Source organism: Macaca fascicularis, chromosome 10, assembly GCF_037993035.2.
Source record: "Macaca fascicularis isolate 582-1 chromosome 10, T2T-MFA8v1.1".
NCBI lineage: Eukaryota > Metazoa > Chordata > Mammalia > Primates > Cercopithecidae > Macaca > Macaca fascicularis.
Window position 1 is genome coordinate 12,627,342 of NC_088384.1, and position 26,385 is coordinate 12,653,726.

General features: G+C 52.1%; 2 protein-coding genes across 4 annotated transcripts; both read right to left on the bottom strand.

The window, feature by feature from the left end:
- Positions 1–1,288: 1,288 nt before the first annotated feature.
- APOBEC3D (apolipoprotein B mRNA editing enzyme catalytic subunit 3D) lies at positions 1,289–18,874 on the bottom strand. 3 transcript variants are annotated; one of them, XM_065522113.2, is made up of 8 exons: positions 18,475–18,874; positions 16,961–17,180; positions 14,626–14,905; positions 14,304–14,418; positions 10,430–10,586; positions 8,072–8,351; positions 7,709–7,848; positions 1,289–1,424 (listed from the first exon to the last, which is right to left on the bottom strand). In XM_065522113.2, exons 1-7 carry the CDS (start codon positions 18,489–18,491, stop codon positions 7,730–7,732), a joined length of 1,188 nt encoding a protein of 395 aa, XP_065378185.1. In that variant the 5' UTR covers positions 18,492–18,874; the 3' UTR covers positions 1,289–1,424; positions 7,709–7,729. The 3 variants fall into 3 exon arrangements, with proteins under 3 accessions (XP_065378185.1, XP_005567306.3, XP_005567305.3); XM_005567249.5 differs by lacking the exon at positions 1,289–1,424 and having other exon boundaries at positions 6,766–7,848; positions 17,024–17,180; XM_005567248.5 differs by lacking the exon at positions 1,289–1,424 and having other exon boundaries at positions 6,766–7,848.
- Positions 18,875–19,637: 763 nt separating this feature from the next.
- Positions 19,638–25,498, bottom strand: APOBEC3C (apolipoprotein B mRNA editing enzyme catalytic subunit 3C). The gene is made up of 4 exons (XM_045363608.3): positions 25,460–25,498; positions 23,938–24,094; positions 21,959–22,238; positions 19,638–21,734 (listed from the first exon to the last, which is right to left on the bottom strand). The coding sequence occupies exons 1-4, from the start codon at positions 25,474–25,476 to the stop codon at positions 21,616–21,618; spliced, it is 573 nt and encodes a 190-aa protein (XP_045219543.2). The 5' UTR covers positions 25,477–25,498; the 3' UTR covers positions 19,638–21,615.
- Positions 25,499–26,385: the final 887 nt, after the last annotated feature.

A 26,385-nucleotide genomic window follows, 5' to 3' on the forward strand; every position in this document is an offset into this window, starting at 1 on the left:
TTACAGACGTGAGCCACCGCGCCTGGCCACAGTGTATAAATTTGGAAAGGAGACTTTATTTCTTGTTAAGAGTGACCTGCAGGTGGCCATCCCACAGCCTGGGAAGAACAGCCTCTGGGAAACACCAGAGACAGACATTTAGAAGCAGGAGGGGTTGGGGCAGGAGCTTTATGCTGAAGGGGTTGGCTAAACATACATATTCAACAGGCTACAGGAGGAGCTATGAATATTCATGTAGGTGGCTGCAGTCCGTGCTTATTGAACAAACATGTGTGTAACATATGATCCCGGGCGGGCACCGTGGCTCATGCCTGTAATCCCAGCACTTTGGGAGGCTGAGGCAGGTGGATCATCTGAGGTCAGTGTCAGGCCTCTGAGCCGGAGCTAAGCCATTGTAACCCCTGTGAACTGCACATATACATCCAGACGACCTGCAGCAGCCAAGAAGTCTGGAGCAGTCGAAAAACCACGAAAGAAGTGAAACAGCCAGTTTCTGCCTTAACTGATTAACCAACCTTGAGACGTTCCACCGTTATGACTTGCTCCTGCCCTGCCCAACTGATCAATTGACCTTATGACACTTCTCCTGGACAATGGGTCTCATGGTCTCCCCACCATGCACCTTGTGACCCCCTCCCCTGCTGACAACAGATGACCACCTTCGACTGTAACTTTCCGCTGCCTACCCAAGTCCTATAAAGCTGCCCCTGTCCTATCTCCCTTCGCTGACTCTCTTTTCAGACTCAGCTGTCTTATACCCAAGTGAATAAACAGACTTATTGCTTACACAAAGCCTGTTTAGGTGGTCTTCTATATGGACATGCGTGACAGTCAGGAGTTCGAGACCAATCTGGCCAATATGGTAAGACCTCGTCTCTATTAAAACTATAAAAATTAGCCAGGCCTGGTGGCGGGTGCCTGTAATTCCAGCTACTCGGGAGGCTGAGGCAGGAGAATCACTTGAACCTGGGAGGTGGAGGTTGCAGTGAGCCGAGATCGCGCCACTGTCCTCCAGCCTGGGAGACAGAGTGAGAGTCTATCTCAAAACAAAAAACAAAAAAACGAACAAAACAAACAAACAAAAATCTAAAAAAAAAAAAAAAAAAAAAGCCACCGTATAATCCCTCCTCACATTGCGGTGGAGACAACATTTAAATGTACCACAATTAAGCCTGTATGTCAAAAGGTCCTTTCAGGACATAGAGGCATCGAGATTTTCCAGGTCTGTAAACCACGCAGAACCAGTCCGTGATCCATGGTCTGTGGTCCATGGTCTTCTGATCTGGAGAAAGTCACTGAAATCAGTGTCTTGTGCAGGGAAAGCAGGAATGAGGGCTGTGGAGCAGGAGCTCTGTGGCTCCGTGTCAGGACGCTGGATGAGCTGTGATTGTTTTCATCTTTATCTGGAGGCAGTGCTTGTTTAGCTGTTAGAGCAAAAGAAAAACTCTGTGGCAGGCAGAACAGAGTTTACTGTTGAAGTGTGGGCTGTGTGACCTCACCCTTGCCTGGCACGGCCTGAGGTCCTGGTTGTGATTTGGTATCTTATTGCCATGAAGAGTCTGTTCTGGTTCTGCCCGTCTTACGATTCTGTTTTAACATTACCGCTGGTCAGTTTTTTCTAAACTGCAAAAGGGCGGGGTGATAATGAGGTGTGCCTGACCTTCCCGCCCATCACACCCGGGAACTCAGTTTTAAGGTTTTTCTGAGATACCCTTGGCCACTAGGGACCAAAGCTAGTGGGGGGATCGGGGGGGCCAAAGATTTTAGTTTTACTTCATAGGCCTGAAGACTAAGCTCTGATTTGTTTGTATTTAATCTTGCCCAGAATCCTATCTAAGGGATCTGGGGACTCATGCCTTACAAACCACACATCCTCGTCAGAGGGGTTCTATTTTTATTTTATTGTATTGTATTTTAATTGAGGCCAAGTTTTGCTCTTCTTGCCCAGGCTGGAGTGCAATGGTGCGGTCTCGGCTCACTGCAACCTCCGCCTCCCGGGTTCAAGCAATTCTCCTGTCTCAGCCTCCCAAGTAGCTGTCATTATAGGTGCCCGCCACCACGCCTGGCTAATTTTTGTATTTTTAGTCGAGACAGGGTTTCACCATGTTGGCCAGGCTGGTCTCAAACTCCTGACCTCAGGTGATCCACCCGCCTCAGCCTCCCAAAGTCCTGGGATTACAGACATGAACCACCGCGCCTGGCACAGATGGGTTTTATTTAACCCTGTATATTGTGAGTTACTTTCCAATCTGACTCAGGCACAACATTATGTGACAAAGAAAAAAGACAAAATATTTTACCCCAAAACATGTTTCTTTGCCATATTGTGAAAAGGCCCTGCAAAGTGGTCCTTCGTGGGGGAAAGTTTGCATCTGTAAAGAATCTCTATTAATATAGCTGGATCTTTTCTTCTAGGCCCTCCCAGTCCTAAACAGATTAATTAATTGCACCTTTTAAAGACCTGAATGGGAAACATTTGTCATCTATTGTCTCTAAGGGCAGCCACTATGAGACTTCAAAAGAACCTTGGTCTCCACAGTCTTTTATCTTAACCTGAACATTTCCTTTCTGTGGATGCCAGGTCTCTAGACAAACTCACCCAATCGTCAACCAGAAAATGTTTCAATTTATCTGTAGCCTGGAAGAGCCCCAGCCCTCCTCCCCTCACTTTGAGTTGTACAACCTTTCTGGACCAAACCAATGTATTTCTTTTATTTTCTTTATTTTGAGACGGAGTCTTGCTCTGTCACCCAGACTGGAATACAGTGGCGTGGTCTTGGCTCACTGCAACCTCTGCCTCCTGGGTTCAAGTGATTCTCCTGCCTCAGTCTCCCAAGGAGCTGGGATTAAATGTGCCCGCCACCACACCTAACTAATTTTTTGTATTTTTAGTAGAGACGGGGTTTCACCATGTTGGCCAGGCTGGTCTTGAACTCCTGACCTCGTGATCCACCTGCCTCGGCCTCCCAAAGTGCTGGGATTACAGGCATGGGTCACCGCGCCCAGCTTCTGTATTTCTTAAACGTATTTGATGGATATCTCATGCTTCTCTAAAATATATAAAACCAAATTCTTGGCCGGGCGCGGTGGCTCAAGCCTGTAATCCCAGCACTTTGGGAGGCCGAGACGGGCGGATCACGAGGTCAGGAGATCGAGACCATCCTGGCTAACACTGTGAAACCCCGTCTCTACTAAAAATACAAAAAACTAGCCGGGCGAGGTGGCGGGCGCCTGTGGTCCCAGCTACTCAGGAGGCTGAGGCAGGAGAATGGCGTAAACCCGGGAGGCGGAGCTTGCAGTGAGCTGAGATCCGGCCACTGCACTCCAGCCCGGGCTACAGAGCAAGACTCCGTCTCAAAAAAAAAAAAAAAAAAAAAAAAAACCAAATTCTTATCTAAGGGGTCTGGGGAGTCATGCCGCACCCCTAACACCTTGGATACATGTTCTCAGGGCCTCCTGAGCGCTGTGTCACGGCCCATAGTCACTGGTATTTGGCTCAGAACACATCTCTTCAAATATTTTACAGAGTCTGACTCTTTTCGTTGACAGGCCCAAGACCCAGGTGCCTACTCCCTGTCTCCTCTGAGGGCTCGAGCTTCCGGTTCTCTAGCCCCTCTGGTTCCTGGTTGCCCTTCTACTTTCTGTTCTGCTTTCTCGAAAAGCTCTGGGCATCTCAAGCCTCCATGTGGTACCCAATTCTACTTTTTATTGAAAATCTTACTTAAACACCAACTTGATCACTGATCAAGTTTTCTTGGCTCTTTCTCTTTCACGTTCCCTAGGCTGTTTCCTAGCCCAGTGGTGCGCTGTTGGGAGGGATTTGACAAAGGAAGGGCATGAGCAGGAGGGAGGGCTGGGTGCTCTTGGGTGCAGGAGGGTGGGCTGGGTGGAGCACCAAGGAAGATCTGGGTGGAGGGGCTGTGAGGGTCAGGTCGAGACTCCCCTGGGAGACAGACACACAGGACAGGAACCCCTGCACACCCCACTCAGGCCCACCCACAATGACTGCAGCTTGTTGCCGTGTTGCCCTGTTTCTCCCAAAAATCAGTATATTGAAGCCCTAACCCCTCTACCTCAATGTGTGCTTGTATTTGGAGACAGGTCCTTTTCAACAGATGATTGATTAATTAATTAATTAATTAAGTTTTTTGGAGACGGAGTCTTACTCTGTCTCCCAAGCTGGAGTGCAGTGGCACCATCTCGGCTCACTGCAACCTGTGCCTCCCTGGTTCAAGTGATTCAAGCCTCAGCCTCCGGAGTTGCTGGGATTCCAGGTGTCCACCACCACACCCAACTACTTTTGGAATTTCAGTAGAGGTGGGGTTTCACCATGTTGGCCAGGCTGACCTCCACCTCCGCCACCTTGGCCTCGCAAAGTGCTGGGATTACAGGCGTGTGCCACCACACCCAACACAAATTAATTAATTAATTATTATTATTTTTTTTATATGCAGTCTCACTCTGTCTTCCAGGTTGGAGTGCAATGGCGTGATCTCGGCTCACTGCAACCTCTGCCTTCCAGGTTCCAGCGATTCTCCGGCCTCAGCCTCCCGAGTAGCTGAGATTACAGGCGTCCACTACCACACCCAGCTAATTTTTTGCATTTTTAGTAGAGACGGGGTTTCACCATGTTGACCAGGCTTGTTTCAAACTCCTGACCTCAAGTGATCCGCTGGCCTCGGCCTCCCAAAGTGGTAGGATTACATGTAGGCATGAGCCACCAGGCCCGGCTGAGATGATTAATTTAAATGAGACCTCTACTGTGGGTACAAATTCACTTGGCTGGTGTCCATAAAGGAGGAGGTCCGCTGGGTGCTGTGGCTCTTGCCTTTAATCTCAGCACTTTGGGAGGCCGAGGTGGGCAGTCAGGAATTTGACACCAGCCTGGCCAACATGGTGAAACCCCATCTCTACTTAAAAATACAAGAATTAGTGGAGAGTGGTTCGGGGCGCCTGTAATCCCAGCGACTCAGGAGGATGAGGCAGGAGAATTGCATGAACCTGGGATGTGGAGGCTGCAGTGAGCAGTGATCGTGCCATTGCACTCCAACCTGGGCAACAGCGTAAAACTCCGTCTCAAAAAAAAAAAAAAAAAGATCAGGTACGGTGGCTCATACCTGTAATCTCAGCACTTTGGGAGGCCGGGGAGGGTGGATCACCCAAGCTCACGAGTTCGAGACGAGCCTGAGAAAAATGGAGAAACCCCCTTTCCTACCAAAACTACAAAATTAGCCAGGCGTGGTGGTGCATACCTGTACTCCCAGCTACTCAGGAGGCTGAGGCACGAGAATCGCTTGAACCCTGAAGGTGGAGGTTGCAGTGAGCCAAGATTGTGCCATTGCACTCCAGCCAGGGCAACAAGAGTAAAACTCAGTTTAAAAAAAAAAAAAAAAAAAAAAGATGATATTTGGAGGCAGAGAGACCCCAGTGGTGCAGGTGCACAGAGGAAAGGCCACAGAGGACACAGCCAGAAGGAGGAGCAGCCTCAGAGCAAACAACCCCACCCACCCCTCAAACTAGGACCTGCAGCCTCCAGATCTGCGAGAAAATAAATGCCTGCCGTGTGGACACCTGGCCCGGGGCATCTTCTATGGAGGCCAGAGCATGAAGGGTCATTTTTATAGAATCATTGTCTAATAACTTACATCTGCCTTGAAAATGTCAAGTCAAATTTAAAGTGTGGAGAAGACCTCTAAATCTCACATTTCATTTGCAAAGAAATAATTGTAATTTGGGACATACATGCAGTCCGGGTGGTGTTCACCAGAGGTTGCCAGAGAACAAAGAGACGGCAACACGTTTTATGAAAAGGAGAAATGGGCTAGGCGCTGTGGCTCATACCAGCAATCCCAGCAATTTGGGAGGCCAAGGAGGGTGGATCACCTGAGGTCAGGACATTAAGACCAGCCTAAGCCAGGCCTGGTGGCTCACACCTGTAATCCCAGCACTTTGGGTGTCCAAGACGGCTGGATCACCAGGTGAGGAGTTCAAGACCAGCCTGGCCAAAATGCTGAAACCCCATCTCTACTAAAAACACAAAAATTAGCCAGGTGTGGTGGCATGCACATGTAATCCCAGTTACTCGGGAGGCTGAGGTAGGAGAATAGCTTGAACCTCGGCGACAGAGGTTGCAGTGAGCCCAGTTCGCACCACTGCACTCCAGCCTGGGTGACAGAGCAAGACTTCGTCTCAAAAAAATAAAATAAAAATAAGACTGGCCTGGGCAACATGACGAAACCCGTTTTTACTAAAAATACAAAAATTAGCCCAGCATGATGGTGCGCACCTGTAATCCCAGCTACTCGGGAGGCTGAGACAGGAGAATCACTTGAACAAGGGAGGCAGAGGTTGCAGTGAGCCGAGACTGCGCCATTGCACTCCAGGCTGGGTGACAGGGCGAGACACCGTTTCAAAAAAAAAAAAAAAAAAAAGGGGAAACGTTCTCTTGCCCTTTGGGAAAGCCCGTGGGCACTAGGAAGGGTTGGGAGCTGGGAGGTTCCATTGCTGAGTCGCTGCTTTTGGAGCAAGGAGTCCAAGACTTAGAGCCATTTATCGCAGAAGCTATGGATAAAGCTGGTTTCAGGGTACAACGCACAGTTTCAGCAGTCAGGCTTGCACAGAAGTCCATTTCGGGAGCAATGGTGTGTGGCCTGATTGCTTTTCCTCCCTGGCTTCTGGCCTCTGTTTTAGCTGGGTAGGACATGAATGACCCAACTCGTAGGATGAAATTTACAAAGGATGTTTCTCAAAACTTCTGATATTCAATTTGCATATATTCATACCCATTTAGGTTGAGTTTATTTATTGATTTATTTTCAGATGGGGTCTCAATCTGTTGCTGAGACTGGAGTTCTGTGGTGTGATCTCAGTTCACTCCAGCCTCCACCTCCAGGGCTCAAGCAATCCTCCCACTTCAGCCTCCCAAGTAGCTTAAACTACAGGTGCATGGAACCACACCTAGCTTTTTTTTTTTCTGTATTTCTTTTGTAGAGATGGGGCTTTGGCATGTGGCCCAGGCTGGTGTCAAATTCCTGGGCTCAAGCAATTCTCCCAACTCTGCCTGCCAAAGGCATGAGTCACTGCGGCCAGCCTAGACTGAGTTTAATAAGATTTGGTTATGTAGCCGGGTGGGGTGGCTCACGCCTGTAACCCCAGCACTTTGGGAGGCAGAGATGGGCAGATCACCTGAGGTCAGGAGTTCAAGACCAGTCTGGCCAATGTGGTGAAATCCAGTCACTATTAAAAATACAAAAAAAAAAAAAAAAATTAGCTGGACGTGGTGGCAGGCACCTGTTATTCCAGCTACTCAGAGGCTGAGACAGGAGAATCACTTGAACCAGCTAGGTGGAGTTTGCAGTGAGCCGGAGATTCAGCCATTGCACTCCAGTCTGGGTGACAGAGCGAAACTCCGTCTCAAAAAAAAAAAAAAAAAATTTTTTTTTTATTATGTTGGGGAGATGGGAAGAGGCAGGTTAGGAGCACCCAGGCTGGGGAAACAGGACTGGGGAGGTGGATGGGTAGCCATAGAAGCAGAAAGGGGCCTCTGAAGGAAGAGCCTGGGAGAGCGGGGAGGAGGCGGTGAGGCAGGGGAGCACAGTGGAATGGCCCTGAGGGCAGGAGGGGCTCAGGATGACCAGGCAAAAGCAGAGCTGGTCCAGGGTGGAGGGGAGGCCCACGTAGCATGAGCAGGAGGCTAGAGGAGACAGACCATGAGGCCCGGGGAGACCCCTCACTGAAGAATCTTCCATAGGCGTCTTTCCAGAAATCGAAAGTTGGTGTTTATTCCCTTCCAAGGCTTGAATGGCTCACCATCATCGCACACAAAGTTTTCCCAACAATATTTAAAATCTGAGAAAAAACGAGGAGAAAGCAGTGAGGACCCAGCAGGCCTCTCTCCAGGCCCTGGTCCCTCCCCTCCCAGGCCAGGTTTCCTGACTGCCAGTTACAGTGGACGCTGGCCCCATCCCTGCAGGCTTCCCGGGGACACTGTCCCGCCCCACGGCATTGCAGCCCCACCTGCCCCTCATGCTGTCCCTCCCGCACCTGCTCTCCTCAGCCCCCCACATCTCACCTTCGTAGCCCATGATCTCCACGGAGGCCCCTTCCTCACTCAGGCTGCGGAGCCCCTCCTGGTAATCTGTATCCCAGAAGTAGTAGAGGCGGGCGGTATAGATGGTGAGCTTCACGTTGCTGTGCGTGGCCAGGAACTCGGCCACCTCCCCTGCACACTCTGGACAAGGGCTCCAAGATATGTACCAGGTGACCTGGTAGTTTTTCTTAGGAGACAGTGTGTTGTCGCAGAACCAGGAGAGGAAGCACCTTTCTGCATGGCAATGGGTCTCAGGATCGACCTGGGGAAGGAGGAGGAGGAGGGCAGGGGGAGCTCAGACCAGGAGCAGGGGAGTGCAGGGGTGGGGCGATGGGAGCAGAGGGCAGGCCTGGAGCCCCAGGGCGTTTCCTTATTTATTTATTTTTGGGACATGGTCTCTCTCTGTTGCCCAGGCTGGGGTGCAGTGGTGCCATCTGGACTGACTGCAGCCTCGACCTCCCAAGCACAAGGAATCTTCCCACCTCAGCCTCCCGATTAGCTGAGGTTGCAGGTGTGTGCTGCCACGCCTGTCTAAATTTGTTTTTGTAATTTTTGTGGAGACAGAGTTTTGCCATGTTGCCTTGGCTGTTCTTGAACTCTTGGGCTCAAGCGATACTCCTGCCTCAGCCTACCAAATTTCTAGGACTATGAGCATAAACCACACGCACGACCTTATTTTATTTCTTTACTTTTCATTTTTCTGGGTACATAGTAGGCCCCAGGGCGTTTTATTCATTGAGTTTCCCTTATTCCATTCTTCTCCTTCCTTTTTATTTTTTTGTTTTTATTTTTTACAAGATGGAGCCTTGCTCTGTCATGCAGGCGGGAGAGCAGTGGCATGATTTCAGCTCATTGCAACTTCTACCTCCTGGGTTTTTTTTTTTTTTTTTTTTTTTTTTTTTTTTTTTTTTTGAGACAGACTCTCACTCTGTCGCTCAGGCTGGAGTGCAGTGGCGCAATCTCAGTTCACTGCAGCCTCCACTTCCTGGGTTCAAGCAGTTCTCCTGCCTCAGCCTCCCGAGCAGCTGGGACTACAGGCGTCCACCACCATGCCTGGCTAATTTTTATAGTATTAGTAGAGATGGGGTTTCACCATGTTAGCCAGGCTGGTCTCAAACTCCTGACCTCATGATCCGCCGGCCTCGGCCTCCCAAAGTGCTGGGATTACAGGCGTGAGCCACTGGGCTCGGCCCCTTCCTTCTTTATTTTATCGAGTCTTTCCCTGTTTCATCATGCCCTCAAGCGTAAATTCTGGCATCCTTTCCCCCAGGAATCCACTAACCAGGCATCCTCAGCCCCTGCTGTGGCCTGGCCGTGTGGGGTCTGTCTTGTTCCCTGTCTGCCTTCTGCTATGGAGCTCACTGGACCAGCATTGCTCATGGAGTTGAAGGTTGGCCAAAGGGGCTACTGAGCACTTGAAATGGGGCTCTGATTAGAAACATTGGCCTGTGAACAATACACAGCTCATTTCAAAATCTCATTGTGAGAATAGACAAACTTTAACTCCCTCATGAGGCATTTTATATTAAGTATATGTTGAAATCGTATGTGAGATAATTGAGCTAATGCAGACATTAAAATGTCTTCCACCAGTTCTTGCTGCCTTTTAAGCGTGTGGGGACTGGAAACACTTGTGCTTCACTCCTGAGTCCTGGGTGTTTCTGAGGCCAGCACTGCTGTAGGCCAGGCCTGCCCAGCACGTAGACAACTCCCACCGCAAACACACTCTGAAAAGTCTCCTGCCACGGTGGAGGGGACTGCAGGGGTGGGTGGGACACGACAGGGTGGGTGAGAGGTCAGTGGCTCGTGTGGACAAGATTTTGGAAAAGAAAGTCAAGAGTGAGGGTGCTGGGCTCTAAGCAAGGCCTTTTGGGAAGAGACAAATCCCCTCCACCATCCGATCCCAGGAGAGTCAGGGAGGAAGATCTGGGCCATGGACTTAAAAAATGCGGGAGGAGGTTGGGCACGGTGGCTTATGCCTGTAATCCTAGCACTTTGGAAGGCCAAGGGGGGCGGTTCACGTGAGGTCAGGAGTTCGAAACCAGCCTGGCCACCATGGTGAAACCGTGTCTCTACTAAAAGTAGAATAAAAATTAGCCGGGTGTGGTGGCGGGCACCTGTAATCCCAGCTACTCAGGAGGCTGAGGCAGGAGAATTGCTCGAACCCAAGAGGCGGAGGTTGCCTGAGAGAGACTCTGTCTCAAAAAAAAGAAAAAAAGAAAGACATGTAAGAGGAAAATATACACAGGAGAGCCAACGCCAGGCACATCACTTATTGTGTTTCCTGCATTCCCAGCTGCTTAGCTCTTATTTGGGGTGTAACTAGGACTTTGGTGCTACCTGGTTTCGGAAGACGCCCGTCTTCCAGGGGACAGTTGAGTGCTGCTTTTTAATTTCCACGGCGAAGCACAGCCAGGTTTCATTCCGACCATAGGCTTTCTGTAGGTTTTCAAAGTGGAAGTAGAATGTGTGTGGATACATTGCCTTCATCGGGTTTCTGAGGGCACAAGAGAGAAACCCCAATGCAGAGACCCCCCTCCCCGGAGTCCTGGGGGCTGATGCCCACTGAACACCACTCCCTGGACGGCCCTGGGCTCTGGGCCTCCTCCATCCCTCCGCAGCCCTGAGAATGTCTGCTGCTTTCCCAGGCAGGAAGATTGGGAGAGAGAAAGAGGAGGGGATACTGGGGATACTGGCAGGGGCAGCAGGGCCGGGGTGTCCTCTCCTAGCTGGAACCCCAGCTCTGGGGCTACCAATGGGACACCCTCAACCTCCCAGTTTTTCTGCCACACATCTCCCAACCCATTAGGAAAATGCCAACAGAGAATAAAACTCTTCACCCTAAAATAATTGCTTGAACATTTCAGCTCAATTCCTTCCCCACATTTTACCTTCTGATGATGATGATGATGATTTTTACATTGGGATCACACCAAATTTATTCTTTTTTTTTTTTTTTTTTTTTTTTACATAGGGTCTCACTCTTTCACCCAGGCTGGAGTGCAGTGGTGCAATCTCGGCTCACTGCACTCTCCGCCTTCTGGTTTCAAACGATTCTCCTGCCTCAGCCTCCCAAGTAGCTGGGAATACAGGCGCCCGCCACCACACCTGTCTAATTTTTTGTATTTTTAGTAGAGACAGGGTTTTACCATGTTAGCCAGGATGGTCTTGAACTCCTGACCTTGTGATCCACCCGCCTCGGCTTCCCAAAGTGCTGATTACAAGCGTGAGCCACTGTGCCCTGCCCTAATTTTTGTATTTTTAGTAGAGATCAGGTTTCACCATGTTGGCCAGGCTGGTCTTGAACTCCTGATTTCGTGATCTACCTGCTTCAGTCTCCCAAAGTGCTGGGATGAGAGGCATGAGTCACTGTGCCCGGCCGGCCGAGGCCACTATCCCAAGTGCTGCATATGAGCTCATGGCATGTGCCTGAGGCCTGCAGGGACCATCCCTATTTTACAGAGGAGGTGCCAGAGGCGTACAGAGGCCAGGTAATCTGCCCGAGCCACAGAGCTGGGGCAGCAGATTGAGCTGGGGCCCCTTTCTATGCCAGCCCTGTCCAGCCTCTGCATCACCGGCCTGCAGCGCGGAGCTGTCGGGAACCGGGCTCTCTTCTTACGAAACTTTAAAATAAGAGCATTACTCCTGATCATCATATTTTTTCCTACATTCCAGGTTACAAGTGTCATTCTAAAAGGCGAACGGTGCTTACAGAGGAGGAGCCTGTGTCTGGGGTCATGTGCATCCTCCTCTGCTCACACTGGAGGCATCTTTGGAAGAAATGGCTTATTTTCTAGTACGGAGACCATTCCCTCCCCCACACCCTCTCCTAAGACTTTGTATTGAAACCAAGTAAATCTTACAGAAATTCCATCAAAGAGCTGAGAACAAAATGCCGGATTGCCCCAATCATCCTTTGGTTCAATTCTCCCAGTTCCAGAGCTCAGGAATGGTGGGAAGCACACAGAGGGAGCACCCTCCCAGGGTGGGGAGCACCAGCCCGGTGGTCCATTCAGAAGCAGCAGGTCCATTCAGAAGCACCAGCCCGGCGGCCCATTCAGAAGCAGCAGTGGGGCGACAACATAGCAGGGCAAAGAGCCTGGCTGGGAGTGGGAGCAACAGAGGAAGCAGAGAGTAGAGAGCCCAGAGCTAGGGCTGGGGCAGGGAGAGGCCAGGGCTGAGGTCCAGCAAGGCCACCAGACAAGATGAGGCAGCAGAGGCCCCGCGGGCAGAGCAGACAGTGGTCCCTGATCTGGGGCTTCATATGCAGCCTCCTTGGCAGGCTTGTCCTGGCCCTGATGTTAGTCCTGGGCTTGGGTTCTATTTCTATCTTCCAGGGCCCTTGTTCCAGGAGGCACCTGTGCTGTGAGTGACCTCCCAGGCCCATCTGAGTGCAGGCCTCACTCCATGCTGCCTTCTCACCTGGATGGGAAGACCTCCAGAGGGACCCCTGGATCCTGCCTTCAGGAATCATCCCAGGGACGCCCCCCACCCAACAGCTATGTGGTAGGGAGGGAGAATGAGAGGCAGATGTCTGCCTCCCCCCATGCCTTCACACTCAAAGGCCACCATTGGAGGGAGGAATAGCAGGTGGGAGGTGACCCTCAGATGTCCCCCCACGATGCCACGTGTGCTCCCACACTGAGCTCCTTCCTTCCACATCTCCTGCCCAGAGTTGTTCCCTGGCAGGCTGAGCTCTTGTCCCTATGTCATGGAAGGGCGGATGCTGGTGTCCCCGGCCACCCTGTCTTGCAGTTTTCTCCTCTGGTCCAAGACCCAGGTGCTCAGTTCCTGTCTCTCTCAAGGGCCTGAGCTCCCTTTCTATGGCCTCTCGAGTCCCTGGTTGCCCTTTTCTATTGTGCTTCCTGGAAAGCTCCCGGCATCTCAAATCTCCCATTATCCAAGCCTACGCTTTTGTAAAATCTCACTCAACACCCTGGCCAAGATTGCAAAACCCCGTCTCTACTAAAAATACAAAAATTAGCCGGCATGGTGGCATGCACCTGTAATCCCAGATACTTGGGTGGCTGAGACAGGAGGATTGCTAGAACCTGGGAAGCAGAGGTTGCAGTGAGCCGAGATCGCACCACAGCACTCCAGCCTGGGCGACTGAGGAAGAAGCTGTCTCAAAAAAAAAAAAAAAATTTATTCACATGGGACCTTGGTCACTGCGTGTTTGGCTCTTTCTGCATCTCCATCCTGTGGGGGGGATTTGAGAAGTGACAGGTGTGAGCAGGGGGCCGGGCTGGGTGCTGTTGGGTGGGGAAGCCATGGGGTGCGGCCCAGGGTGCAGCAAAGTCTGGAGGGAGGGGCTGTGAGGGTCAGGGCAGGACTCCTGGGAGACAGACACACAGAACGGGGATCCCTGCACACACCACCCAAGCTTGACCCAAAGCCCCCCCTGGGTCGTTGTCATGGGCTAAATTGTATCTTCCCAACATTGATATGTTGAAGTCCTCATCCCACCTCCTCACAGGATAACTGTATTTGGAGACAGGTCCACTAAAGTGGTGGTTAAATTAACTCATGGTCCTTAGGGTGGGCCCTAATCCTGTCTGACTGGGGACCATAAACAAGGAGGACATTTAGAGGCAGATAGACCCTAGGGTTGCAGGTGCACAGAGGAACGGCCAGAGAGGAGAGGGCCAGGAGGAGCGGCCGCAGAGGACACAGCCCCGCCCACCCCTCCACCCTGGACTTGCAGCCTCCAGATCTGTGAGAAAATAAATGTCTGCCCTGTGGGCTCCCGGCCCAGGCCATCTTCTACGGCAGCCGAAACCTGAAGCTCTGTTTCCACGGTGGCGGCTCCTTCTCAAGGGCTCAGGTCAGCCTTGAAGGATGTTGCTCAAAGCTTCTGGCTGTCGAGCTTGTGAATATTCATACCCACTTACGTCCAGTGTTATGACAAATTCGGTTATGCCAGGGAGATGGAAGGAGCCAGGTTGGGGATCCCAGGCTGTGGGGAGGGCGGCCTCGGGGGTGGATGGAGGTCGCTCTGGAGGCCAAAGGGGCCTCTCACTCACAGGAGGGGCCCAGGAAAGCAGGGAGGAGGCAGGGAGGTGGAGGAAACACGAGGAGTTGGGGTGAGGGGGTGTAACTATGAGGGCAGGCAGGGGGCAGAAGGGAGGGCAGGAGGGCCTGGCCAGGGGAGGCCTCAGGAGGATGAGCAGGAGGTGAGAGGAGAGAGACCATGAGACCAGAGGGAGACCCTCACCTGAGAATCTCCTTTAGCTTGCGGTGCAGGAGTGCATAATTGTCATCGAATTTGTCCCAAGGCATGAATGACTGACCTTTATTGTACACAAAGTTTTCCCAGCAGTATGCAAATTCTGACATGAAGAGGAGGGAAGCAGTCAGGCTCTCCCCTGACCCTGGTCCTGCCCTCCCAGGCTTTGTCTCCTGGCTGTCAGTTGTGGTCAGTGCTGGCCCTGCCCCTGCAGGCTGCCCTGGGACACCCCCAGCCATGGCATTGCAGATCCATCCATCTCTCATGCTGTTCCTCCCACTCACGCTCCCCTGACCCCTCCTCCTCTCACCTTCATAGTCCATGATCTTCACGCGAGCCCCTGCCTGATGCAGCCTGCGGAGCGCCCTGCGATAATCTGTTTCCCAGTAGTAGTAGAGGCGGGCGGCAGAGATGGTCAGGGTGACATTGGGGTGCTCAGCCAGGAATTCGGTCACCTTCGCCACACAGTCCGGGCAGGGGGTCCAGGATACAAACCAGGTGATCTGGAAGCGCTTGTTAGCAGGCAGCTGGTTGCCACAGAACCAAGAGAGGAAGCACATTTCTGCGTGGTACTGAGGCTGGAAATACACCTGGGAGAGGAGCAGGGGCAGGGGATGCTCTGAGAGGGGGAGCAGGAGGAGAGGGCAGGGTTGGGGCAGTGGGAGGAGGGGCCAGGACAGGAGTCCAGGGGATCTTGCCATTGAAGCTCCTTTCCTCCATCCCCCTGATTAGTTTGAGTGATTGTCTGCTCCAAAGCTCATGCTCAGTGTTAATTGCTATGGTAATGGCCTTAAGAGGTGGCACCTACAAGCAGCTGTGAGGCTGTGGGGACTGCACCTTTGTGGGTGCCACTGCTGTGGTTATTTAAGGGCAACTTTAGCCCCACTTTCTGTCTCTTGCCCTCTAGCTGGAGGGGCAGTGTGTAAGATTAAACTCCTGCTTCCTCTTGTCCCCGTGGCATGGAGCAGCAGTGACTGGACATCCCAGGCCACTCTGTCTGGAGCATCCCCGACCTTCTGGCACTAACCTTCACCCCCACGTGACTGTGCAGCTCGCAGGCCCTGGAAAGTCGCTGGTGCCTTGACAGTGGACTTCCCAGCGTCCAGAACTCGAGCCAGCACATTTCTATTCATTGTCAATGTCCCCGTCTCAGTCCTGCTGTTGAAGCATCACAAGGTGCACCAAGACACGTGCTTCCCTTCGTTTGGGAGTTTTCCCGGCCCTGTTCACGGCCTCGTGCGTGAATTCTGGCATCCATTCTCCCAGGCATCCATTCACCAGGCATCCTCAGCCCCTGCTGTGGCCTGGCCCTCTGGGGTCGGCCTTGTTCCTTCCCTGCCATCTGCTGGAGAAGCCACTGGACCTGCGCTGTCCCATGTTGGGGGGCACTGGCCAAGGGGGCTACTGTGCACCTGAAACGGGGCTCTGATGAGAGACCTCAGCACATGAAAAATACACCATACACTGCTCATTTCAGTGTGAGAAGAAAAGAAACTTCACTATCTCACAAATAATTTTATGTTAATCAATGTTGAAGTAATATGTTAGCTACATGGGATTAAATTAAATATTAAAATTACTTTTACCAGTTTTTGTCGCCTTTTTAGCGTGTGGGGACTGGAAACACTTGTGCTTCACTCCTGAGTCCTGGGTGTTTCCGTGGCCAGCACCGCTGTAGGTCAGGCCTGCCCAGCACACAGACGGCTCCCTCCCCAAACACACTGAAAAGTTTCCTGCCTGGGCGGAGGGGGCCGTAGGGATGGGTGGGACAAGGCGGGGAGCTTAGTGTCCTGAGTCGGGGTGGCAGGGTGAGGAGTGAGGGTTCACCATCCTGTGATGCATCTTTGCCATGGAGGAATCAGGGCAGTGGCTGGGGCAGTCAAGCAGGAAGGTCTGGGCCACAGACTTAAGATATGTGGGAAGTGGAGGCCCGGCGCAGTGGCTCACATCTGTGTTCCCAGCACTTTGGGAGGCCGAGGTGAGCGGATCACCTGAGGTCAGGAGTTCAAGGCCAGCCTGGCCAACATGGTGAAATCCCGTCTCTATTAAAAATACAAAAAATTAGCTGGGCATGGTGGCAGGCACCTGTAATCCCAGCTATTCAGGCAGCTGAGGCAGGATAATCGCTTGAACCCAGGAGGCGAAAGTTGAATGAGCCAAGATTGAGCCATTGCACTCTAGCCTGGACAACAAGAGCAAAACTCTGTCTCAAAAGAAAAAAAAAGAAAAAAAAAAAAAGAAAGAAATAAAAGAAATAAAGAAATGTGGGATGTGGCCAGGCACACTGGCTCATGCCTGTAATCCCAGAACTTTGGCAGGCCAAGGCAGGTGAATCACCTGAGATCAGGCGTTCGAGACCAGCCTGCTCAACATGGTGAAAACCCATTTCTACTGAAAATAGTAAAATTAGCCTGGCGTGGTGGCAGGTGCCTGTAGTCCCAGCTACTCAGGAGGCTGAGGCAGGAGAATCGCTTGAACCCAGGAGACAGAGGTTGCAGTGAGCCGAGATCGCACCACTGCACTTCAGCCTGGGCGACAGATGGAGACTCTGTCTCAAAATAAATAAATAAATAAGAAAGAAAGAAAAAAAATAAATGTGGGAAAAAATATACAATTGAGAGCCCGCCACCGGGCATTTTACTTACGCGTTTTCTGCATTCCCAGTTGCTTAGTTCGTACCTACGATTCGACTGAAGTTTGGGTCGTACCTGGCCTCGAAAGACCCCTGTGTCCCAAGGGAGCTTTGAGGGGTCCTTCCTTATTTTCACTTCGTAGCACAGCCAGGTGTAGCTCCGACCATAGAGGATGGGTTCATTTTCAAAGTTGTAGTTGAATATGTGTCGATACATCCCCTCCATCGGATTTCTGAAGGCAAAAGAGAGAAATCTGCCATGCAGAGAGCCCTCCCTGGAGTCCTCGGGGCTCATGTCCACTGAACACAGCTCCTGGGATGGCCCTGGGCCTCCCCCACTCCTCCACAGCCCTGAGAATTTGTGCTGTCTTCCCAGGCAGGAAGACTGAGGGGAGAGGAAGAGGAGGGGATGCTGGCAGGGGCGCCAGGGCCGGGGCGATCTCTCCCAACTCAGGCCCAACTCTGGCCTTTCCAGGGGTACATTCCCCACCCTCTCAGTATTTCTGCCAACCCACTGCCCAACTCATTAAGAAAATGCAAAAGATAATAAAACTCTTCACCCTTAAAAAATGGCTTTTAACCTTTCAGCTCAATACCTTCCTGATGCTTCACTTTGCATGTTAACATTATTTTAAAATCATGGTTGAACCGATTTCTGAGGCCCAGGCCACTTTTCTAAGTGCTGCGTGGGTATGAGCTCATGTGAGGCTGCCCTAAGCCTGCCGGGGCCATTCCCATCTTACAGAGGAGGGGCCAGAGGTGCAGAGAGGTGGGGTAACCTGCCCAGGCCACAGAGCTGGGACAGATGGAGCTGGGGCCCCTTTCCAGGCCAGCCCTGTCCAGTCTCTGCATCACAGGGCCCTGCAGGAGAAAGCTGTTGGGGACTGGGCTCTCTTTTCACTAAATTTTAAAATCAGAACATTTCTCCTGATCATTGCGTTCTTTCTCACATTCCATGTTACTGGTCATGTTCTAAAAGATGAAGAGTGACCTTGGAGTGGAACCTGTCTGGGGTCATCTGCTGACTGTGGAGTCATCCTTGGATGATACGATTTATCTTGTGCTTCAGAGATCATTCCCTCCCCACACCCTCTCCTAAGACTTTGTATTTAAACAAAGTAAATCTTACAGAAAGTCCAACAAAGCGCTGTAAACAAAATACCTGATTGCCCCAATCATCCTTTAGTTCAATTCTCGCAATTCCTGAGCTCAGGAATGGCGAGAAGCACACAGAGGGAGCACCCTCTCAGGGCGGGGAGCACCAACCTGGCCATGACTTTCAGTGGACAGTCTCAGCAGGGGGCCTGGGCTGTGGCAGGTGGGGAAGGTTGCCCATTCAGAAACAGCAGTGGGGCAACCACACAGCAGGGCAAGTAGCGTGGCTGGGAGTGGGGATAGCAGGGAAGCCAGAGGGAAGGAAGTCTGGGGTTGGGGCTGGGGCAAAGGGAGGCCAGGGCTGAGGCCCAGCAGGACCACCAGACAGGAAGGGGCCGGAGAGACCCGGGCGGACTGAGTGGGCAGCGGTACCTGATCTGTGGATTCATGTTCAGCCTCTTAGATACGCTTGTCCCAGTCCCGCTCTTTTTTTTGAAGCGCTGTGGTTTCACTTCCTGCTTACAGCGCCCTTGCAGTTGGGCAGCCCTCCTTAAAATGACCTCCCAGCCAGGCACGGTGGCTCACGCCTGTAATCCCAGCACTTTGGGAGGCTGAGGCAGGCGGATCACGAGGTCAGGAGTTCCAGACCAGCCTGACCAAAATGCAGAAACCCCGTCTCTACTAAAAATACAAAAATTAGCCGGGTGTGGTGGTGGGCACCTGCAATCCCAGCTACTCGGGAGGCTCACTTGAACCCGGGAGGCGGAGGTTGCAGTGAGTCGAGATCGTGCCACTGTACTCCAGCCTCGGTGAGAGAGGGAGACTCTGTCTCAAAAAAAAAGTGACCTCCCAAGGCCTTGTGAGTCTTGGCCCCTCCCCCTTCCTGTTCTGGCGCTGGTGTGGGAGGCCATGGGATGCTTATCTTACTCAGTCTTTCACCCTGTTTCTGGTTTTCTCTGGGGCCCTCCCCTGTGTAGAGGGACTGGTGACAAAGACAGGCTGCTCCTTGAGGCAGGACCCAAGGCCATTGCAAAGTGAAAGAGAAAGTCATTGCAGCCAGAGGCCTGGAGGTGGGTCCACACCAGGCTGAGCCAGCAGAGCAGACGCCCCTCCCCTGGTGGTCCCGCCCAGCTGGAGCCTCTTCTCCACCATCAAGACAGACAGGCTGATGCCTCTGCAGGGACTCCCAGATCCTGCCCTCAGGTATCAACCCAGAGACACCCCCCACCCAGCAGCCATGGGGACAGGGAGGGAGAGTGAAGGGCATGGCGTCTACCTCCCCCCAGGCCTTCACACTAGGAGGCCACCATGGGAGTGGGGGACAGCAGGTGGGTGTGGGCCTCAGATGTCCCACCAAGATGTCATGCGCACCCCCAAACTGAGCTCTTTCCTTCCTGCTTCTCCTCCTTCCCCATCTCCGGCCCGGAGTTGCTCCCTGGTAGGATGAACTTTTGCCCTCTCTTGTCCCCATGTCATGGAAGGGCAGCGGCTGGTGTCCCACGCCAGCCTGTCTGGGGCCTCCCTGTGGGTCTCACAGCTCCCTTCCCCTGGTAGCGTGCTCCCATGGTGCAGAGACCTAAAAATTATACAAGGTATACATTTACAAAGAACACTTTATTTCTTGATAAGGGTGATAGCCTGCAGGTGGCCATCCTACAGCCTGGGAAAAGCAGCCTCTGGGAAACACCAGATACAGACATTTAGAAGCAGGAGGGGTTGGGGCAGGAGCTTTATGCTGAAGAGGTTGGCTAAACATACGTATTCAACAGGCTACAGGAGGAGCTATGAATATTCATGTAGGTGGTTGCAGTCCAGGCTTATCAAACAAATATGCATGTAACATATGATCCCAGGCGGGCACAGTGGCTCACACCTGTAATCCCAGCACTTGGGGAGGCCAAGACAGGCAGATCACCTGCGGTCAGGAGTTCGAGAGCAAGCATGGCCAACATGGTGAGATCCCTTCTCTACTAAAACTACAAAATTAATCAGGTGTGGTGACGCATGCCTTTAGTCCCAGGTACTTGGGAGGCTGAAGCAGAAGAATCGCTTGAACTCGGGAGGCAGAGGTTGCAGTGAGCCGAGATCGTGCCATTGCGCTCCAGCCTGGGCAACAAGAGCAAAACTCTGTCTCAAAGAAAAAAAAAAAAAAAAGGTTGATATTTGATATTTGGAGGCAGAGAGACCCCAGAGGTGCAGGTGCATAGAGGAAAAGCCACAGAGGACACGGCTGGAAGCGACTCCCTGCCAGCCAGGAGAATTGACCTCAGAGAAAACAACTCCACCCAACCCTCGAACTTGGACCTGCAGCCTCCAGATCTTCGAGAAAATAAATGCCCGCCGTGTGGACACCTGGCCCGGGGCATCTTCTATGGAGGCCACGGCATGAAGGGGTCATTTTTATAGAGTCTCATTCTCTAATAACTTACTTCTGCCTTGAAAATGTCAAGTCAAATTTAAAGTGTGGAGAAGAGCCTCTAAATTTCATATTTCATTAGCAAAGAAAGAATTGTAATTTGGGACATACACGCAGTCCGGATGGTGTTCACCATGTCGGGAGAACAAAGAGATGGCAATTATAGGAGGAGAAACGTTCTCTTGCCCTTTGGGAAAGCCCGTGGGCACTAGGAAGGGTTGGGAGCTGGGAGGTTCCATTGCTGAGTCGCTGCTTTTGGAGCAAGGAGTCCAAGACTTACAGCCATTTATCGCAGAAGCTATGGATAAAGCTGGTTTCAGGGTACAATGCACAGTTTCAGGAGTCAGGCTTGCAGAGAAGTCCATTTCGGGAGCAATGGTGTGTGGCCTGACTGCTTTTCCTCCCTGGCTTCTGGCCTCTGTTTTAGCTGGGTAGGACATGAATGACCCAATTCGTAGGATGAAATTTACAAAGGATGTTTCTCAAAACTTCTGGTATTCAATTTACATATATTCACGCCCATTTAGGTTGAGTTTATTTATTGATTTATTTTCAGGCAGGGTCTCGATCTACTCTGCCCAGACCGGAGTTCAGTGGTGCGATCTCTGTTCACTCCAGCCTCCACCTCCAGGGCTCAAGTAATCCTCCCACTTCAGCCTTCCAAGTAGCTTGGACTACAGGTGCATGCCACCACATTTAGCTTTTTTTTTTTTTTTTTTTTTTTTGGTAGAGATGGGGCTTTGTCATGTGACCCAGGCTGGTCTTGGACTCCTGGGCTCAAGCGATTCTGCCACCTTTGCCTCCTAAAGTGCTGGGGGATTACAGGCGTGAGTCACCATGCCCAGCCTAGGTTGAGTTTAGTAAGATTTGGTTATGCTGGGGAGATGGGAAGAGCCAGGTCAGGGGCACGCAGGCTGGAGGAATGGGGTCTGAGGGGGTGGATGGGTAGCCATGGAGGCAGAAAGGGGCCTCTGAAGGAAGAGCCTGGGAGAGCGGGGAGGAGGCGGTGAGGCAGGGGAGCACAGTGGAATGGCCCTGAGGGCAGGAGGGGCTCAGGATGACCAGGCAGAAACAGAGCTGGTCCAGGGTGGAGGGGAGGCCCACGTAGCATGAGCAGGAGGCTAGAGGAGACAGACCATGAGGCCCGGGGAGACCCCTCACTGAAGAATCTCCCGTAGGCGTCTTTTCAGAAATCGAAAGCTGGTTTTTAGTCCTTTCCAAGGCTTGAATGGCTCACCATCATCGTACACAAACTTTTCCCAACAATATTTAAAATCTGAGAAAAAACGAGGAGAAAGCAGTGAGGACCCAGCAGGCCTCTCTCCAGGCCCTGGGCCCTCCCCTCCCAGGCCAGGTCTCCTGACTGCCGGTTGCAGTGGACACCAGCTCCGTCCCCACAGACTCCCAGGGGACACTGCCCCGCCCCACGGCATTGGAGACCCACCTGCCCCTCATGCTGTCCCTCCCGAACCCGCTTACCTCAGCCACCCCACATCTCACCTTCGTAGTCCATAATCTTCACAGAGACTCCTTTCTCACTCAGGCTGCGGAGCCCCTGCTGGTAATTCGGATACTGGGAGTAGTAGAGGCGGGCGGTATAGATGGTGAGCATCACATTGTTGTGCCTGGCCAGGAACTCGGCCACCTCCCCTGCACAATCTAGGCAAGGGCTCCAAGATGTGTACCAGGTGACCCGGTAGTCCGTGTTAGGAGACAGTGTGTCCTCGCAGAACCAGGAGAGGAAGCACCTCTCTGCATGGCAATGGCTCTCAAGATCGACCTGGGGAAGGAGGAGGAGGAGAGCAGGGGGAGCTCAGACCAGGAGCAGGAGAAGTGCAGGGGTGAGGCAATGGGAGCAGAAGGTGGGCCAGAGCCCGGGGGCGTTTCCTTATTTATTTATTTTTGAGGCAGGGTGTCTCTCTGTTGCCCAGGCTGGAGTGCGGTGGTGCAATCTGGGCTGACTGCAGTCTTGACCTCCCAGGCACAAGGAATCTTCCCACCTCAGCCTCCCAATTAACTGGGACTGCAAGTGTGTGCCGCCACACCTGCCTAATTTTTTTTGTAATTTTTGTAGAGACGGGGTTTCACCATGTTGCCCAGGCTCATCTCAAACTCTTGGGCTTAAGCGATCCTCCTGCCTCAGCCTCCCAAAGCTCTGGGACTATGAGGGTAAACCACATACATGGCCTTATTTTATTTCTTTACTTTTCATTTTTCTGGGTACATAGTAGGCCCCAGGGTGTTTTATTCATTGAGTTTCCCTTGTTCTATCCTTCTCCTTCCTTCTTTATTCTTTTATTTTTATTTTTTTCTGAGATGGAGTCTTGCTCTGCCACCCAGGCTGGAGTGCAGTGGCACAATCTTGGCTCACTGCAACCTCTGCCTCCCAGGTTCAAGCGATTCTCCTGCCTCAGCCTCCTGAGTAGCTGGGATTATAGGCATGCACCTCCACACCTGGCTAATCTTTGTATTTTTAGTAGAGATGGGGTTTCATCATGTTAGCCAGGCTGGTCTCGAATCCCTGACCTCATGATCTGCCTGCCTCAGCCTCCCAAAGTGCTGGGATTACAGGCATGAGCCACTGCACCGTGCCCGGCCCCTTCCTTCTTTATTTTATTGAGTCTTTCCCTGTCTCATAGACTTATGTGTGAATTCTGCCATATTTTCTCCCAGCTATCCATTCACCAGGCATCCTCAGCCCCTGCTATGGCCTGGCCCTCTGGGGTCTGCCTTGGTCCCTGCCTGCCTTCTGCTGAGGAATCAGGGCAGTGGCAGGGGCGGCCCCACGAGCCCAGCAGTGACTGGCCCAGACACAGAGCTGGACACCACACCCCCTGCTTCCCACAGCTGCTGTTTCCCGAGGACTGCCGGATGTACAACTCCATGACAAGATTTTGGGGAACAAAGTCAAGAGTGAGGGTGCTGGGTGCTAAACAAGGCCTTTTGGGAAGAAGCAAAACCCCTCCACAATCTGATCACAGGAGAGTCAGGGAGGAAGATCTGGGCCACGGACTTAAAAAATGTGGGGAGGAGGCCAGACATGGTGTCTCACGCCTGTAATCCTAGCACTTTGGGAGGCCAAGGCTGGTGGATCACTTGAGGTCAGGAGTTTGAAACCAGCCTGGCCAACATGGTGAAATCCCATTTGTACTAAAAATACAAAAAAATTAGCTGGGTGTGGTGGCAGGCACCTGTAATCCCAGCTACTTGGGAGACTGAGGCAGGAGACTCACTTGAACCCGGGAAGCAGAGGTTGCCGTGAGCTGAGATAGCGCCACTGCATTCCAGTCTGGGTAACAGAGCGAGACTCCATATCAAAAAAAAAAAAAAAAAAAAAGAAAGAAAAAAGAAAAAAAAAAAAGACATGTGGCAAGAAAGTACACACAGGAGAGCCCGCACCAGGCACGTCACTTATTGTGTTTTCTGCATTCCCAGCTGCTTAGCTCCTATTTGGGGTGCAACTAAGACTTTGGTGCTACCTGGTTTCGGAAGACGCCCGTCTCCCAGGAGACAGTTGAGTGCTGCTTTCTAACTTCCACGGTGAAGCACAGCCAGGTTTCGTTCCGATTGTTGGCTTCCCATAGGTTTTTAAATTGGAAGTAGAATGTGCCTGGATCCATTGCCTTCATCGGGTTTCTGAGGGCACAAGAGAGAAACCCCAATGCAGAGACCCCCCCCGCCGGAGTCCTGGGGGCTGATGCCCACTGAACACCACTCCCTAGACGGCCCTGGGCTCTGGGCCTCCCCCATCCCTCCGCAGTCCTGAGAATGTCTGCTGCTTTCCCAGGCAGGAAGACTGGGAGAGAGAAAGAGGAGGCGATGCTGGCAGGGGCAGCAGGGCTGCAGTGACCTCTCCCATCTGGAACCCCAGCTCTGGGGCTACCAATGGGACACCCTCAACCTCCCAGTTTTTCTGCCACACATCTCCCAACCCATTAGGAAAATGCAACAGACAATAAAACTCTTCACCCTGAAATAATTGCTTGAACATTTCAGCTCAGTTCCTTCCTCCCATTTCACCTGTCCGATGATGATATCACACCGAATTCCCCAGGCCAAGGCTACCTTTATTTATTTATTTTTTTTAAGATGGCATCTCGCTCTGTCCCCCAGGCTGGAGTGCAGTGGCACAATCTCGGCTCACTGCAACCTCCGGCCCCCGGGTTCAGGGATTTTCCTGCCTCAGCCTCCCAAGTAGCTGGGATTACAGGTGCCCGCCACCACGCCTGGCTAATTTTTTGTATTTTCAGTAGAGACGGGCTTTCACCATGTTAGCCAGGCTGGTCTCGAACTCCTGACCACAAGTGATCCACCCGCCTTAGCCTCCCAAAGTGCTAGGATTACAGGCATAAGCCACCGTGCCCTGGGTAAAATAAGGGTATTTGTCCTAATCATCATATTTTTTCTACATTCCATGTTACCAGGGTCATTTTAAAAGGGGAATGGTGCTCACGAAGGAGGAGCCTGTGTCTGGAGTCATATGCATCCTCCTCTGTTCACACTGGTGGCATCTTTGGAAGAAATGCCTTATTTTCTGGTACAGAGACCATTCCCTCCCCCACACCCTCTCCTAAGACTTTATATTGAAACAAAGTAAATCTTACAGAAATTTCATCAAAGTGCTGAGAACAAAATGTCGGATTGACCCAATCATCCTTTGGTTCAATTCTCCCAGTTCCAGAGCTCAGGAATGGTGGGAAACACACAGAGGGAGCACCCTCCCAGGGTGGGGAGCACCAGCCCAGTGGTGACTTTCTGGGGAGAGTCTCAGCAGGGGGCCTGGGCTGGTGCAGGTGGGGAAGGTGGCCCATTCAGAAGCAGCAGTGGGGCGACCACACAGCAGGGCAAGGAGCCTGGCTGGGAGTGTCGGCGGCGGGGGAGACAGAGGGGAGGGAGCCCAGAGGTGGGGCTGGGGCAGGGGGAGGCCAGGGCTGAGACCCAGCAGGACCACCAGGCAGGAAGGGGCAGGAGGGGCCTGGCAGACAGAGCGGGCAGAGGTACCTGATCTGTGGATTCATGTTCGGCCTCTTAGATACGCTTGTCCAGTCCCACTCTTTTCTGAAGTGCTGTGGCTTCTCTTCCCGTTTACAGAGTCCTTGCAGTTGGGCAGCCCTCTTTAAAGTGACCTCCCAGGGCCTTGTGAGTCATGGCCCCTCCCCGTTCCTGCTCAGGCACTGGTGTGGGAGACCCTGGGGTGCTTTCCGTTTCTCTGACTCTGGCCCTCTTTCTGGTTTTCTTCTGGCCCCTCCCACTGGCAGAGGAAGCTCAGACAAAGACAGGCTGCTCTGTCTTTATCTGTCTTGGGCAGGACCCAACGGAATTGCAAAGAGAAAGAAAGAGAAAGAGAAAGGCATTGCAGCCAGAGCCTGGGAGGCGGGTCCAGACCAGGCTGAGAGAGGGGCAGGTGCCCCCTTGTCTGGTGGATGGACAGGCTGGAGCCCCCTCTCCACCGCCCCCTCCCCAGCCCTAATGTGTGCCCAGAACTTTGAGCAGCACCTCCCTGTTGAGTGAGGGAGGTTTTGAGACTCCAGTGGGGAAGGAAGTGTGGACTCCGCACAGCACAAGTGAAGGCTTAGGTGTGCCTCAAGTTCCCAGCTGTGTGCTGGGTCCATTGCATGCCTTCCCTCTTCCAACCTCCCAGCTTCCAGAAGGTGGGGCGCAGGTCAGCCCCTCAGAGGTGTGGGTGGAGGATGACCCAGGTGCTGAGGCAAGAGACTGAAGGCACAAACTGTTTCAGTATAGTAAAGAATATACTTACAATAAGAATAGTTATAATACAAATTAGATGTAGAGATCATCATGGACATTATCAATCATTAGTATAGACATTAATCATTAGCTTTTAATATTACTCTTTATTACTCTTTAATATTACACTCCTTTATTAAGAGTAATATCAATATTATTATGTAACTGGTGGGTATATG